Source organism: Gasterosteus aculeatus, chromosome 4 (genome assembly GCF_964276395.1).
Source record: "Gasterosteus aculeatus chromosome 4, fGasAcu3.hap1.1, whole genome shotgun sequence".
NCBI lineage: Eukaryota > Metazoa > Chordata > Actinopteri > Perciformes > Gasterosteidae > Gasterosteus > Gasterosteus aculeatus.
Window position 1 is genome coordinate 15,866,651 of NC_135691.1, and position 15,375 is coordinate 15,882,025.

Genomic DNA, 15,375 nt, shown 5'->3' on the forward strand with positions numbered 1-15,375 from the left:
TTCAGATACGTTCTCTTAAAAGCCTCGGGGGGAATAACACAATTAGCAAAACACAAACAACGTGCTCATATTTAATACTTCTGAAAAGTCCTTTTCTCTCTCTCTCTCTTGCTCTCTCTCCCTTTGCACATTTTCCCCAGTCAATCATTGTTCAACAGTCACTCATTCACTCCGAGGTCTCTGTTACCTTTTGAGAGACATGTGGAAAAGTGCTGGTAAGGCTGTTTAAGCAGGACGAGTGAGGTGGAGGCGGCTCAAGGATACTGCAGTGCTGCTCTGGACCTTGGCTGGCTTTGCTTGTTTGCCCCCCCCCCCTCCCCCCTTTCCAGAAATCAGGGATTATTTAGACCTAAAATAGATGGATGGAATCAATCAGCCACGGTTTTACTTTTCTGTTCTTCTACATAACCGCCCCCCTTTCACCTCCACCCTCACACCCTTTCCCCGCATCCCTTTCCCCTTCTTTCTCTCAGTCTCCCCCAACCCCCTCTCACTCAGGGCTGCAGACTGAGGAGATGCATAAATTCAGATGCATTAGTATTCCAGTCAGGCTCTCCATTTCAAGGCAAGGCCTAGCCCCCTTCCGCCTCGCCTCTCCTCTATTCCCTCGTTCACTTTCCCTCTCCAGCTCTGTTTTTGAATCATTTAAGCAGCGTTGCTTATATGCTCCTAATTATTTTCAAAAATACATTCCGAAATTATTTTTCGTGATATGACTTTCTTTTTACAGGATTATACCTATATTTTGTCCTTGCATGGCCAATTATACGCAGCTCTTTGAAATGAGATTCATCTGCTTCTGATGTGTGATCTGTGTGTGTGTGTGTGTGTGTGTGTGTGTGTGTGTGTGAGAGAGAGAGTGCGCGTGTCATTGTGTTTTGCTGTCAGGCCCAGTGGCCCAGGCGATAAATCACGCATGTCTGATTGAGGAGGGCAGAGGGCCCCGGACAATAACGTTTGAGTGGACCTGCTGGAGAAAGCGTCTCAGTTTGCTTGATCCGGAGCCGGCAGACCTGCAGCCGAGGGCCCGCTGAACATTTTACAGCTGTTAGGGACATGAGAGACTTGGAAAAAGTTGCCCTTTGACATGACATTGAAGCTAAGTGAAGGTTATGCTGTTTAAGCGTAGCTGCACATACCTATTTGGAGCATAATATTGTCTTTAGTATGATCAAAATTAGTCACAGTTTTTCATTTTAAAATGAATCCATCTTCAAATTAGGGAACATTTTTAAAGAAATGTTGAATAAATAAAATGAATTGCACATTTACAGTGCCTTTACTCTTTCAAGAAAAATAAAATAAGGATGCTTTTGTGGGATTTACTTCTGGATATTCATTCATCAGAAGTCCAATTCTATTTTGGCCAGCAAACAGTTGTAGCAAGAAAGTGTTTATTAAAACATTCATTGTTTATTTCAAAACATAATACAAGCTTTATACTGAAAATAAATAATTACTGTAGCTGTCATCGAAATTTTGGAGTACAACCGCCGAAACAGTTCAATCTTACTGAAAATATTGTTTTTTTTACATTGCTAATTAAGTGCATGAATAACTAAGAGCATTTGTTTAAATTAATGACTTCAAAAAGGTAATATATAAAACTGTACAATATATCGAAAAAATACTTAGGAAATAAACCAATAACAGGAGTATTTAAGATTATAAAATTTTGATACTGAACGTACAATAAAATTATAGGCAGGTGTATAGCGTTGTCAACCCCTCTTTCTATTCTCGGCTCTGCTTTAGAGTCCACACAGTTTATATGGTCGAAGATGATTGAAATCGGATACAAATGAATTTTATAAATAGCTGTGTGTGGCTATAGGCCATCAGGGAGGAATTCAATAAAAATGGAAAAAAACAACAACCTCCAAGTGCTATTATGTTGGAATACCTCGAGGACTGGAGTGAGGGGCCTAATTTGCTTAAGCGGAGGAAAGAAATAATTACAGATCTGCTACGAGTGTGTTACAGAACAGTGAGTGTAAATACGGCGAGAGAGCTAAAGCGCGCGCGCGTGAGTCCGAGGGGCGCACGAGGCGGACTTTAAAACGGCCTCCGGTGCTGCAACAAATCAATTAAGGGAAAGGGGATATTATTGTTTGTTTCAGTCCGCTGAGCCACCAGAGAAAAGTAAGTCCCAACCAGTCATTATTACCGAGCAGATGAGGAAGGGTGACACAAACCAAAGGCGCTGGCAGGTTATTAGGCACATTTTTGTATGTATATCCGTGGTGTGGAAAACAATTTGGCGGGCTCCGAAATCGATCTGAGAATGTGACGTCTGATGGGCCGTGTAGCATAACGCCCCTCGAGACAGTCAGAAAAAGGACGAAGGCTGAGCCGGTATCTCTGTTATTGTTGTTGTAGTTCAGTGCTGGAGGAGTCTGTGCCGGGACGGCTCGGAGGTGCACCTGCGCCCAAGAAGTCCGTGCCGGTGTCGGGGTGTGTGGGGGTGTGTGGGGGGGGGGGGGGTCCTCCCGGTGCTTTCGGTCAGAGATCATGGCACGAGGAGGCGTCCCCCCCGCTGCCGCCGTGGGAATAGGGTCCCTCGTGCGGCGGCTCCCCCGGCGGCGTCATGCGCTTCTCCTTCTGCCGCCGGTTGCAGAACCACACGCGCACCACCTCCTTCTCCAGCTGCAGCGAGTCCGCCAGCGAGGTGATCTCCGGCGCGGCCGGCTTGGGACACTTGAGGAAGTGCGTCTCCAGGACCCCCTTCACGCTCACCTCGATGGACGTCCTCTTCTTCCTCTTCCTCCCCTGCGCAGCTATCTTGTCGATGCTGCTGGCGCTGCCCGTGGTCGAGTCCGCCTCCTCCAGCCACTTGTTCAGCAGCGGCTTTAGTTTGCACATGTTTTTAAAGCTCAGCTGCAGAGCCTCGAACCTGCAGATAGTAGTTTGGGAAAAGACGTTACCGTAGAGCGTGCCCAGGGCCAAACCCACGTCCGCCTGCGTAAAGCCCAGCTTGATCCTCCGCTGCTTGAACTGCTTGGCAAAGTGCTCCAGCTCGTCCGAAGTCGGCGTCTCCTCGTCGGAGTGGTCGTGGCAGTGGTGTCCGCCGAGGTCGCTGTGCTCGGGGCTTAGCGTGTCCCTGAGGCCCGGGTGCATACCTTGCCCCTGCGGGTTGGTTGGAGGCGTGAGGCCACCGTGGTCCAGCAAGCCGTTGACGGTGAAGCCCGTCTGCGAGTAGATGTTGATCTGCTGCCCGCTGGTGATAGACGAGTTGTGGGACACCGGTGTCCCCCACGCTCCCGGGTGGTTTCCGTGGTTGTTGTGATGAGGGGAGTGATGCGCTACGTGCGGCGAGCGGTGATGGATGATGCCGAGCTGCAGGTCCTCTCGACCCGGTTTCACGTCCTGCTGCTCCATGGAGGCCGACCAAGGGCTGCCCTCCGAAAGGCTACTTGCCCACTGGTGCCCGAGGGAGTGTCCGTTGCCCTGGACGCTGTGCAAGTAGTCACCCTGGAGGAGTTTCTGGTGTCCTCTGTAGGGGCTAGCAGGCTGCATGGCCTGGCTGTCCGGGTGGATCATGGGGCTGGAGCTGAGCAGGGTGTAGGGGCTGGAGGCAGCTGTGGCCATGCTGGCTGCTGAACCCCACTGGTGCTACTGAAGGAAGGGAGCAGCGCAGCCTCTGACATCTCCCTCTCTCTCTGGAGCTCCGCAGCAGCTTGGCTTTGACTGACAGCCTGCACCACCACTCACAGGGCGACTGATGCGCGCCTCGGCCAATGACGGCGCAGATGCCCGAACATCCGCCTCTGGAAGTGGCGCTACAGATAGGAAAGGGTTACAGCCAGCCGAACCGGAAGTGAGTGTGGGTCCTGGTCCAGTGGGTCTGGCTGTGGAATGATGCGCGCGTAGAGCGCAGTTCCTGTTTATTAATTAAAGTTTCCAACTGATTTACGCACGAGTTTATTGCTGCTCCTGTCACCCTTGAGCGCGTGCGAAGGAGGAGATTAATGCGCAATGGCATGTGTAAAACGTGCCAGCACGTAATTTAGGAGGATACAATCAAACCAAGAGCAATTTTCACTGCTAAAGATTAACTTTTAAAGAATACTTCCTCAGGTGTTTTTAGAATGAGCTTCTTAAGCTACCGTTTTAAGCACAGGACATTCATTATCATACCCATTTCAGATAGAAATAGAAACCCTGGAATAACTCACCCAGGACCTATAAATGCAAATTTAGTATTTTTAAAAATATTTTATAAAATAACAGACTAAAATCCGCCAGCATGTATACTCGTCGAACGTGTTTACATATTTTTTTCCTCTCCTTTTTCCAAAGACACGAATGTGTCCTCGAGCTGTGCACACATACTCCCAGTCTTTAAGAATCTAATCATGTCCTCTCAGAGTTGGAGAAAGATCTATCTGCATATCTGAGAAATAACTTGGCCCCGTAATCATATTTGCCATTAGAAGACTGCGTCCCAGTCCCCTTATTGGTTTGAAAATTCCATTAAACATATTGCTCGAGCTCCCAGGTTAAGCTTGATTTAAATTTGCATACATTTTCATACATTTAGGAGAAATAAAAGAAGGCAGCAGGCACCGGAAAGTCATTAAAGAGGGCCGGGGCTGAGGAGCTGCTTGCCGAGAGAGACCGCGGCAGACACTGAGAGGAGGGCCGGAGCAGGTGAGCTGATCGCGGGCTGGACGTGCGGACGGGGCCTCGGTACCCGGAGGAGTGACAGGCAGCGGCAGTGAGGGAAGCTCACAGGGGGACAGACAGGGACCGTGTTTAGACCCGCCTTGTTTGTAGCCCACGGGCCTCTATGGATAGTTGGAAAATACTTCAACACACGTATGTGTCTGTTGTTGTGTTCCCACTCTTGGTGCTGCGTGTAAATTCTTCATGCTGACTTGGAAACTTCATGAAAAGTGACTGAATATTTGATGGGATTAGCTAATCGGGTGGCCTAGTTGACTGAACCGGATTGCTTCGTTTCCAGTTGTCGAGGGATGGAATTGTGCAGAATTGCACATTTATGGCACAATGTAGTTGTGTTTAAAAAACAAAAACAATTCCTGTGTTTTCTTAGGAGTCACATTAAATGACAAACTAAAAGAATTGATTTTGCAGGAGGAATTCTCCGATTAGAGAAAAATATTTTGAATTGTAGTTAGCCTTTTGGTTTTAGGTTTTAAAATTGGCTTAACTGGTTCCACGAGTAGAATCACTTAAAAAAAGCATCTCAAATATGTTTTGTTTGCTGTTACAAAATAATGTGTGCTTTTCTTTTTGGTAGCATAAAGCAGACAGGAGAGGGACTTGGATAGGGGCTATTGCTCTCGATAGTCTAAGTTTCTAAGTGTAACAGATGCTTCTCTGCAAAGGCTCCTTGTGCCGATTCCTTTTATTCACATCAACATTTTTCTCCCGTCAAGCGCGTTTCCATAGCGAGGCGAATAAAAGGCAAATCCCCGCTCCGCGCCTCCAATAAAGAGCCCATTCACAGATAACCCGAGCCAGCCCCGCTACACTTACACCGCGCAGCACTGCGGGCTCCCTCCACATTACTGCTGAATAACACCGACTAATGAGTCACAATCTCTTGAATTTTCGTCTTTAAATCAAATGGCAGTTTGTGGTTTGTTTGTCATGTTTGTGCTGCTGGTTTGTGTTTATTTCTGTTGGATTTGAGTCATTTGCGGAATCTATTGCGGATTATTATAGGATTCAGATTGTTGTAAATGTGAGTAAATTGTGGGGGAACGATTTGTTAACTATAAACCGACCCGTGGAATGGTTGTATTTAGGAAGCAAACAATAGAAAAACTAATATTCTCAGCTAAAGATGTGTAGCCTGTTGATGCATCTCCCCCTAAAACATTTAACGTAGCTTTCTATTGGTCAATAATGTAACGCTTAAATTGATATACTAAAGATTAAGTGAGGAACGTAACTATGTTGCTAGATTAATAGCGACTTCCAGTCATTACATTTATGGAGTATTAAATCAAGATTAGCTCGTGTTGCCAGATCACCATGTTTTCACAAACCGAGCACAATAAAATGCTAATTCTCCAATGGAGGTTTGGTTTGTCTCTCTTTCCCACTGCTTGTTATTTTCATCGGCATTTGTAATATTTATTTTCTATCTCGCTATAACAATTCAAACTGATGTGAGTTTTATTGTGTTGGCCTTTGTTCTATTTCATTGAAGAAGATTGTCAAACCGTAAAAAAATAATTAAGAAATTAATGTTAGTGTAATGTTTTCGGTTGGAAGTCTAAATGTTAGGTGATGTACGTATATTTTTGAAAACTCTTTGTGTTTTTTCTCTATTTAATCATAAAGAGCGTCTCTGGAAGGCGCAGAAGCGGAGATGTGGGTTCAGTCGGTGGAAAGGTTGGCCAAGGGTCGTGACACTAAGTGACAGCGGGGCGGGACCTGTCACTTAGTGTCACGACCCTTGGAAACTTTCCCCGTGAAACCCACATCTCCGCTTCTGCGTTCCAGGACGTTTTATGATTAGGATTTTTTTTTTGTTGGGGGGGGGGGGGGATTTCATAGCCCCGATTATGCATGTGTGAAGTGTGCACTCATTTCAGTCCTGCGATGAGCAACAACAACAACAAAAATCAAACAGGCCGTTATTGTTCTAATTTAATTCTCTAATGTCAATTCCTAGTTTGAAATTCACATTTGGTTCGATTTGAGTGGAGATGTTTGGTTTCCTCTGAGTTTAAACTTCTCCTCCCCGCAACACACATTTCACACGCTCCCAGACAGAAAAATCGATATCCCCATTAACCCGTGACGTCGCTAATAAAAAGGACGGTGACACCGTGAATGAGACACGACGGTCCCGCAAAAGCAAAGCTAGAAACGAATGTCACGTCATGTCAGCGGCGATCCGTTTTGTTTTCATCATCATCATCATCATCATCAACAACAACAACAACAACAACGTCCGTTTGAGCTTCATCTTCTACAGACTGGTCCCACTTACTGATGTCACCCTTCTGTCCGCGTGCCCGTGTGTGTGTGTGTGTGTGTGTGTGTGTGTGTGTGTGTGTGTGTGTGTGTGTGTGTCCAGCAGGGGCGAGGAGGAGGAAATACCTCGGACACGGTAAGGCTCGTCCCACAAGAGTACACAAGTGTAAATTTACGTTCATAACGCACGAGGCTCGGTGCGTTTGTTTAGCCCGCGTCGAGGCACCGCGATTCTGGGCTTGTTATTCGTATTATAAAAGTTGTTTGGGAGAAACATTGATTTCTGTGTGGAGAAATCACAATGAATGTGTGAATTCGTTTTTCAAAGTGTGCCTTTACACCTTTATGTTGCACTGATTCCGGTTGAGATTGCGATTCTCCAACAATTGTCACGAGAAAAATACACTCAATTTTTGATATTTAAAATGTGAGCGTTTCATTCATTGAACAATACAATAAGGCCACACGAAAGTGTGATTAATCCAGGGGACTGGATCACATTGTTGTGATAGGACTCTTTGGTTCCTCCACTTGTTATCACAGAATTGAGCGAAGCAATTAACAGAAGCGTTGTCTGATTCCGATCATGAGATAAGTGTAAATGTTCTTTCATTTGGAAATCAAGAAAAGAAAAAAGGGTGAAAAAAACACCTGAGCTTGTTAAGAAAAATACACATTTTTATAAATTCAGTGAATATATGGCACTAGCAGGAAACGACTTTAAAATAACGGCGTTTAATAATAAATACATATTTAATTTACGGTTAGATTAAGACATGAAACTAAGAATACCAAAAACAAAACGTGGTATGGATGACAATGTCCAGATTTTACAGTAGATACAGTCAAGTAAATATAATATCTGAAAATATGAATCAGCTGAACATTAATTTTATGGAAAGTCATAAGAGAAACAAGACAAACCATTTTTTTAATTTAATTTAATAGCCCGGAATGGACTGAAACACTTGAAGAGCCATGTGAAGCTTCAATTATTTGGACTGGGTATTAGTATTCCAACAATGATGCAAATTGTAGCGTAAAAATTATTTGGGGTTTATTGTTAATGGGAAAATGAATTTGGTCAAAACAACACAGGCCTGAGGTGGTCGAGTCTTCCAGCTCCTCTTGTAGGGGTGGACACAAACATTCACTTTGCCCAAAGCAGTCCAATATTGTTATTAATTTATCGCAAGAATTTGAAACACCTGAAGTAAATTGAAACTGCTTGTGCCTCCTGCCTTCCTTCAAACGAAGGGAGTGAGAGATTATTCACTGTGTGTGTGTGTGTGTGTGTGTGTGTGTGTGTGTGTGTGTGTTACAGGTGCTGTTGGCTGAAGGGGGTATATTGTCCCTGGGTCATCGAGGGAGGCGAGGTTGGAGAAAATCTACATAACATTACCATCTGCTAAACTTCAAACCGCTCAAACACACGCACGCAGCGAAGAAGAAGAGTCTATAGAAATGTATACGCTCTTCAGCCCCTCTCCAGCTCCTCTTCCACGTCCTCCTTCTTCTCCTCTGTGCTGAGAGAAGAGAAGAGCTCGGGTGGGGGTGGGGGGGTCGAGGCCTCTGCTTACACCAACAAGAAAGAAAACGTGACGCATTTGAAACTAGTGCGCTAAAATCTTTTTGTCTATTGTTTCAAACTACAACATTCAACGAACACATTTGATGGGGAATATCAGCAAGTTCTCTGCCACAGTTAAACTGCCAACCAACATCCTTTCCCCTGTGCCCCTCCCCCCCTCTCCCACACCCACACCCACAGGTCCCTCTGAAGGAGCAGGCGGAGCCGGCAGTTGCACATCTGCATTTCAAACACAGACTCTCTGGGATTCATTATTAATTAGCCTGCTAAGCCCTGGAGGACCGGTGATGTTGCCATCGTTCTCGCTCTCTCTCTAACAGACACACACACATACACACTCTCACTAACCCCCAAATTCACACAAACACCTTGTGACCCCTTTGCCCCTCTGCTGTAGAGAGTCCTCACCAGAATGCTGAGCCAGGAGCCCCCCCCCCCCCCTCCCTCCAGCCACATCACTTCTCTGGCTTAATGTGTGGTAAAGGAAGATGAATTACAGGAGCAGATCGGTTTAATAAACCCACCGCAGCGCAACTGTGTTTAAAACCCCACATTTGATTTAGTTGTCGAGCAGAGAAGATGAGAGAAGCACAAGGGCCCGTACAGGTTCTCACGTAACATTACAAAAAACTCCACTCTTCCTCCCTGCTTTTATTCTATTTGGGGGAAATAGACGGCTGTGTTTGGCTGGCCTCTAATTCGTGTGTGTGTGTACGTGTGGGAGAATGCAGTTTCTCTGCATTAACCTCCACCAGCGTACACACACATGCAGATGAGAAATACACACAGCAATTATGCATGAGTGGTGTCTCTGGGGGTTCTGCGAGAACTCCACAACACACGCCCCTTCGTCGCACAAAGTTGAAGTTTTCAAAGATAAACAGGTGAGGAAGTAACCCGAGGACCCGAGAACGGGGGCCTCGGCCGTCGGCCCGTGCGCGCGCTGCCACGCGGGGAGCCGGTGTGTGATGCCGGGATCGTTCAAGAGCACCGGCCCGTGCTCCACCTCTGCCGTGGTTTGTGTCTGGAGCGCTCTCCCTGGTGCTGAAACCGGAGGAGGCCGTTCACTTTTTAATTAGCGGCTGACTAAGGAGATTAGATCAGATTAGGATCCGTTATACTCCCGCAACACGTAGATACCTTCAGCTCGGATAATAACATTCCCGTGGCCCCTGGAGCTATAGGCGGGACGTATGTGTATTTCTCGCCGGGTTGGCGAGCTGCGGGCCACGCACGACCTCCGGCTCTGATAAAGGAGACATCCCCGGGCTGGACGTGATTCCGTAATAGAGCAGGACCCCACCACCGCATCCTAAATCTTAAACTGAGGCCTCGACGCGGCCCGCCGTCTCCCCCCATGGCGGTTCCGACCGATACGGAGTAAAACACGCGATCGGGTCTGATTCCGAGCCAGCGGCGGACCTCCGTCAAACACACACACACACACGCGCGCGCGCGCGCACGCACACGCGCGCACACACTTCCTGGTTTCTGAGGATTCTGGGTAGCAGCTCGAGGAGTGGGGGGTGGTCTCGACAACACAGCGCAGCCTTTGTTGAGAGTGTAACGCAGAATCCGGGGCAATCGAGGAGTCTGCACAAATGTTGTTACAAGTTTCCTGCTCCAAAAGGGAATTCTCGTTCTCATTTCGGAGCGTTCCCCCTCGGACCCGCTCTTTCATTCAAAGGAATGCGCGTATGATTTTTGATTCCGTACCAATTCCACCTGGAGTCTCGCAAGGGAAGAATAACAAATATGGGAAACATTTAATCCAGAATAATATGTTTATCTAGAGACCTGTGGATTTGGGGAGGAATGGACCCCCCTCTGATGTGGTCTGCTGCCAGTGTGTGTGTGTGCGTGGTTGTGTGTGGGTTACTGTGTGTTTTGGTTGGACGTGTAGGAAGGGTGAGGAGACCCTTCACCCGCCCCGGGGGCCAGGAACTCTGGGTGAGGAGGAAGAGAAGCCTAACACACTCTCAGATTTCTAAAGTGCGTTTGTGATACAGGATGTGACAAACGCAAGTCAGTAGTTAAAGCACATTGCAGCAAGAGCTAGAAACATCCCAGCGATGGCGGTGCTTCTCCAAGAGAAAGTGTTTTTTCTGCAGGAAAGACAATATTGAATCTCCCGCTGTATATTTGCTAGCGGGGTTCACTAAGAAATACTCTGAGAAGCACTTGTTTGAGAAGTGAAATAGTGGGTTTACTTTCATAGCTTCTCTAAGTTGAGATTTTGGAAACATTTATGCACACACACACACACACACACACACACACACACACACACTAAACACACACTCATCTTTCTTTACGTGTTGGTCAGCATCGAAAAAACATCACATCACTTTGCGTAAAAGTCATGATGTTGCAAAGTGATCTCCAAAACCTGTTCGTAAAAATGTATACGACATATTTGACATAGAAATTCGTAACAATACATACGAACTGGCGGTGGTTAACCACGCCCCTTGAGTGAACGTCTCTCCGCCGTGTTGGATTTTTTGAGGGGGTTAGGGTTAGTATTCTATTCTTACAATTTACCATTGATTTCTCGTTAAAAATGCAATCATAACACGTTTATTTTACATCGTGAGACTTCACGAAGTGTGTTTACGGGGTGCAGGTCCCCATTCACTTTGAATAGGGTGACGTCATCAGTTGCAGTCCGTATTTATTTAGTATCACTACGAATTTGTATCTTCAAGATTTTCATATACATTTTTACGAACAGGTTTTGGAGTTCAGGCTGGATGTTGATTTTACTATGTTGTGCCCGGTGAACATAATCTAGGTCTTGTTCCACCCACTTACTCAATTGCTATGTCATCATCCCATATCATTTTGATAAATGATAAATATTCCCTATATTTGCATCACCTTAAAAAATGTTGCAGCTTCAATGTGGATGTCACCGATGCTTTGTCAAAGCCTTATGGTTCCCATAATGCTCCAGCAGTACAAAACATTTACATTATGGACAACTATGTTCAAACCACTGTGGACAGTGATGGCACATGTTCCATGTCTCCTTAGAACCCCGGAGGTGTGTTTACAATGTGTCTGATGTCTCACTGCATGTGGATTTTTTCCCAAGTCACACTTTTAGTGATGTCAGAACATTCCCTACTTTCAGAAATCACTTTATGGATAAGAGCGGATGAAATTGATTGTTTAGAAGAACAGCGTTTTTCCTTAAAAAACAGGATGCTTTGCATGCAAGTTAGCTCCCACTACACAGGAATGATGCATGTAAAAAATCCACACACCGCAAATAGAAGTGACACTACTATCCGTACTACTACCACCACCAGTTCAGTACGCAAGAAGTACCAAATCCGTCTCCTTTCTCCTCTCTCCGGCTCTGATTTCTCTCCTTCCCTTCTGAAAAAAAGGTCTCATTGTGGCGATGTCAGCTGTCTCAAGGGCATCCAGAACAAAGACGCTTTTCACCCCTCTGCATATCCTCCTCTCATCCTTCACTCTCTCATTCCGACTCCCCATATCATGAAAATCCTCTGGTTTGTTTTTTTCCCTGTCCTTTTTCCTTTTCTAACTCTTTGTTTTGGCATTCTCATGCGGGCCGTGGCAGGTTGAAGTAAATGAGACGAGGACGGCGACACTGCTGGAATATTAAAAAGAAAAGAGCCGTAGCAGAGTTCCTTAATTTTGCATGCAGCATATCAGAGATTACTCTGCTGTTGTGTGTGTGCTATTACGTCCTGTATGTATCTGGCAGAGTATGGAGGCAGGAGGAGAGGGACGTGCAAAGGCAGCAGCAGCTGGTGGAGATACACAATGTGGAGAGAGAGAGAGAGAGAGAGAGAGAGAGAGAGAGAGGACAACAGAGGATGCCTCCTTGGCCAACTGTGTGGAAGGGGGACAGTGGAGCATAACAAACAGGATCCACCTTTCTGCTTGGCTAATTTTCCCCATTAAAACAGCCCAGCAGGAGCCTCAGCAGTCCACCAGCTGGAACAGAGGTTATTTTAGTGCCTGTCTTTCAGCGGGGGGGTTTGGTGGGGGGTCGCTTCTTGCATCTATTTTGGCGTGCAGGGCTGAGGTTCGGGAGGCATGAAGATCTTCCATAGGAGCGGATTCAATTCACTGATATTAATTTCCTCCTCTCCTGTCATGCATAAACAAAAGGAAATCTCGGCGTCTGTCTGCAGCATGCGTCTTCGCCCTGCTGCGCGCCGCTATAATGTCCTCGCCGCTGATATTGATGTATGTGCCCATATTTGCTCAGTCATCTCTTTATGTGGCAAGCCCTCCTCTCCTCTGTCTCAGTCAGATCCTAAACTAATCCCCAACCCTGCTACTCTGACAAGAAAATCCCCTATTTTAATGCATGCACACACACAACCCAATCACGCACACACACACTTTTCTCTTCCTTCTTTGTACCTGGAAACAGCAGCTTTCCAGTCTTTTTACTTTTTAGCAAGGCCTGCCTTGCCCGCAAGTTACCATTTGTTATGAAATCTTCACAGCGTGGTGACGTTTGTGGAAACACATAATGTGATAAAATGTTTTCTTTTTGTTCACACTAGGCAGACTTTGGCAGCACGGTGTCATTATGTTACCGGCTGTTAGGAAATGTTAACCCAAGTCTGCTGCCGTCCATTTACGGTACGGAAACATAATTAGATAACAGACATTGGTGATTTAAAACGGGTTTGGGGGCCATGTTGTGTTACTGAAACTGAGCATCAATGATGCAAAGTGATTTACTTACAAAGGGTTATTTTGGTTGTACATGTCAGTGTATATTGTAGTCGGAAGTTTAGAACACATTTTGGAGGCAGAGTGCTCCGATGAAATGGACTGCATGGATTCTGGCTAACGAGGGTCTTTAAGTTAAACAAGGCTGGCTATTGATTATGTTATTGTGATACATTCGGTTTTCTGGTGTGCTGAAGCAGAGAGCAGCACAAGAAAACAGGTTCAATGTTTAAAGGCAAGCTACTAACTACAAGACAGAGAGGTTTTGTAAAATAACAGCTATAGTACATCATGTCCCCCCAAAATTAAAAAAAGAATAAGCATAGCCTAGATGAAAATGATCCCTATTCCCAAATAGGTTCTTTCAGCTTCAGTCATCATCGCTAGTTGGTAACTTTACCTTGATTATTACAAACATTTAAGAAAAACAAATGTGTGGTCCTTCAAGTAGTACATTAATTTGCAAAAGAGCAAATATAAATATATGATTTCATTGTATCTTAACTATACCATATTGAAAGAAGTCCCCTAAATCAAAGCTAACATGGCTACTAGGCTAACTCTGCTAAGCTACATACATGAACACTTCAGCTAGCTTTTCATTCTGCACCGTCACTGAACTCACTAGAACTGCTGCTGACACATTCACAAAATGAAGACGTCCCTTCTGGAAATGTAAGCTGCGTTTCACGTCTCCTCAGTATTTCAGGAGCAGCGCTGTTGTAAAGCACACGGGGTGGAATTTAGGGTTGAGGGACTCACTGGAGGACACTTTCACAGGAAGAGGAGTTGAACTGCCGACGTTAAAGGACTACCTGCTCTTTCCTTATGGTTTGATGGTTTTCATTTTTTTAATTTGAATTGAGTAGTTTGCAATAACGAACAAAAAGGATGTAGGTTCATATAAATGCGCATAAGTATAGTCTTAGCTTTTGCTAAAGCTATCTGTCACTAGCTAGTGCAGACGTACACCGGGTGCGGCCTTGGAACAGTAGGTGCCGTGTGGCCTCCAGGAGCTCCTTCTCAACCTGCGATGCTCTGCCTCGAGAACAACAACACACAAATAAGTCGGACTGGAGGTTTATTCGATGCCCTTGTTGGCTCGTCAGGAGGTTGTTCAGAGGCTACAAAGCATTTGATTTCTAATTTTATGTATTTGATAGCATATGAACACTGATGGTAAAAAAATACTATTAAGCTGTATCCCTACTGAATACCACGCAAGATTATTTATGTTTAGTCGCAGTCAATTCAGCCACTTAGTGCGCTGGACGCAAAGAACTTGACTGTCACGCACAGAACTATGAGCGAAGCAAGAGGGTGGATTTCATCTGCGTTACATTCAGCATGTGAAAGGAGCGCCTGAATTTAGCAGCCAGGCAAGATGAGGTGCGGTTGACCTTGGCATGTGTGCGAATGCACGCACACAAACGCAACGCTCGCACACACGTACACAAACCATGTAGGTGGGGGCTGACAAATGGCAGTGCAGCAGCTCAGTTAGATGGTAAATGTGGGTTTAAACAACGCAGAGTGACGCTTACACACGCAACACTTAGTGGCCGGTTTGGTGAAATAAGATTGATTTGGTTCACTCTCTCACTCTTCGAAACGCACAGTCACACACACACACACACACACACACACACACACACATGCACCAACACACACACACACCGAGTGGAATATGAGTGATGTGATTCAGGACACCTCTCGGCAGCCACTCTGCTTTCCATCCGAACGCCTGAGCGGAATACTAATCACTGGATCACATTACAGAGAGAGAGAGAGAGAGAGAGAGAGAGAGAGAGAGAGAGAGAGATGGCTGCAGCTATAGAAGGAGAAGATCAGCAGGGAATAGCAAGGATTATATCAGATAAGAAATACAAAAGGTTGGCGTTGCAAGCCGGGGTCGTTTTTTCCCCTTTTTCTTTACTGCTTTGCAGTGAGCAGCATGCAAATGCTGCGGGTTACGGGATGAAAAAGTAATGTCACGGGCAGGTGAGAGCAAAGCTTAACATCAGGGTTTAAAACATGCTGGACACCGCTTAAGAAGGGAGAGAAGTTTTGTCCACCTGCATGAAAGTCAGGTATAGTTATTCCCA

At 45.7% G+C, this 15,375-nt stretch overlaps 1 protein-coding gene across 1 annotated transcript; it reads right to left on the minus strand.

Moving 5' to 3' along the window:
• Nucleotides 1–1,393: 1,393 nt before the first annotated feature.
• On the minus strand, nt 1,394–6,766 carry LOC120818079 (POU domain, class 3, transcription factor 4). Its single transcript, XM_040174840.2, has one exon. The coding sequence runs from the start codon at nt 3,586–3,588 to the stop codon at nt 2,503–2,505; it is 1,086 nt and encodes a 361-aa protein (XP_040030774.2). The 5' UTR covers nt 3,589–6,766; the 3' UTR covers nt 1,394–2,502.
• Nucleotides 6,767–15,375: the final 8,609 nt, after the last annotated feature.

Bases quoted from the DNA above. Each gene is read 5' to 3' on its own strand.
- LOC120818079 (XM_040174840.2), bottom strand. From the start codon at position 3,588: ATGGCCACAGCTGCCTCCAGCCCCTACACCCTGCTCAGCTCCAGCCCC.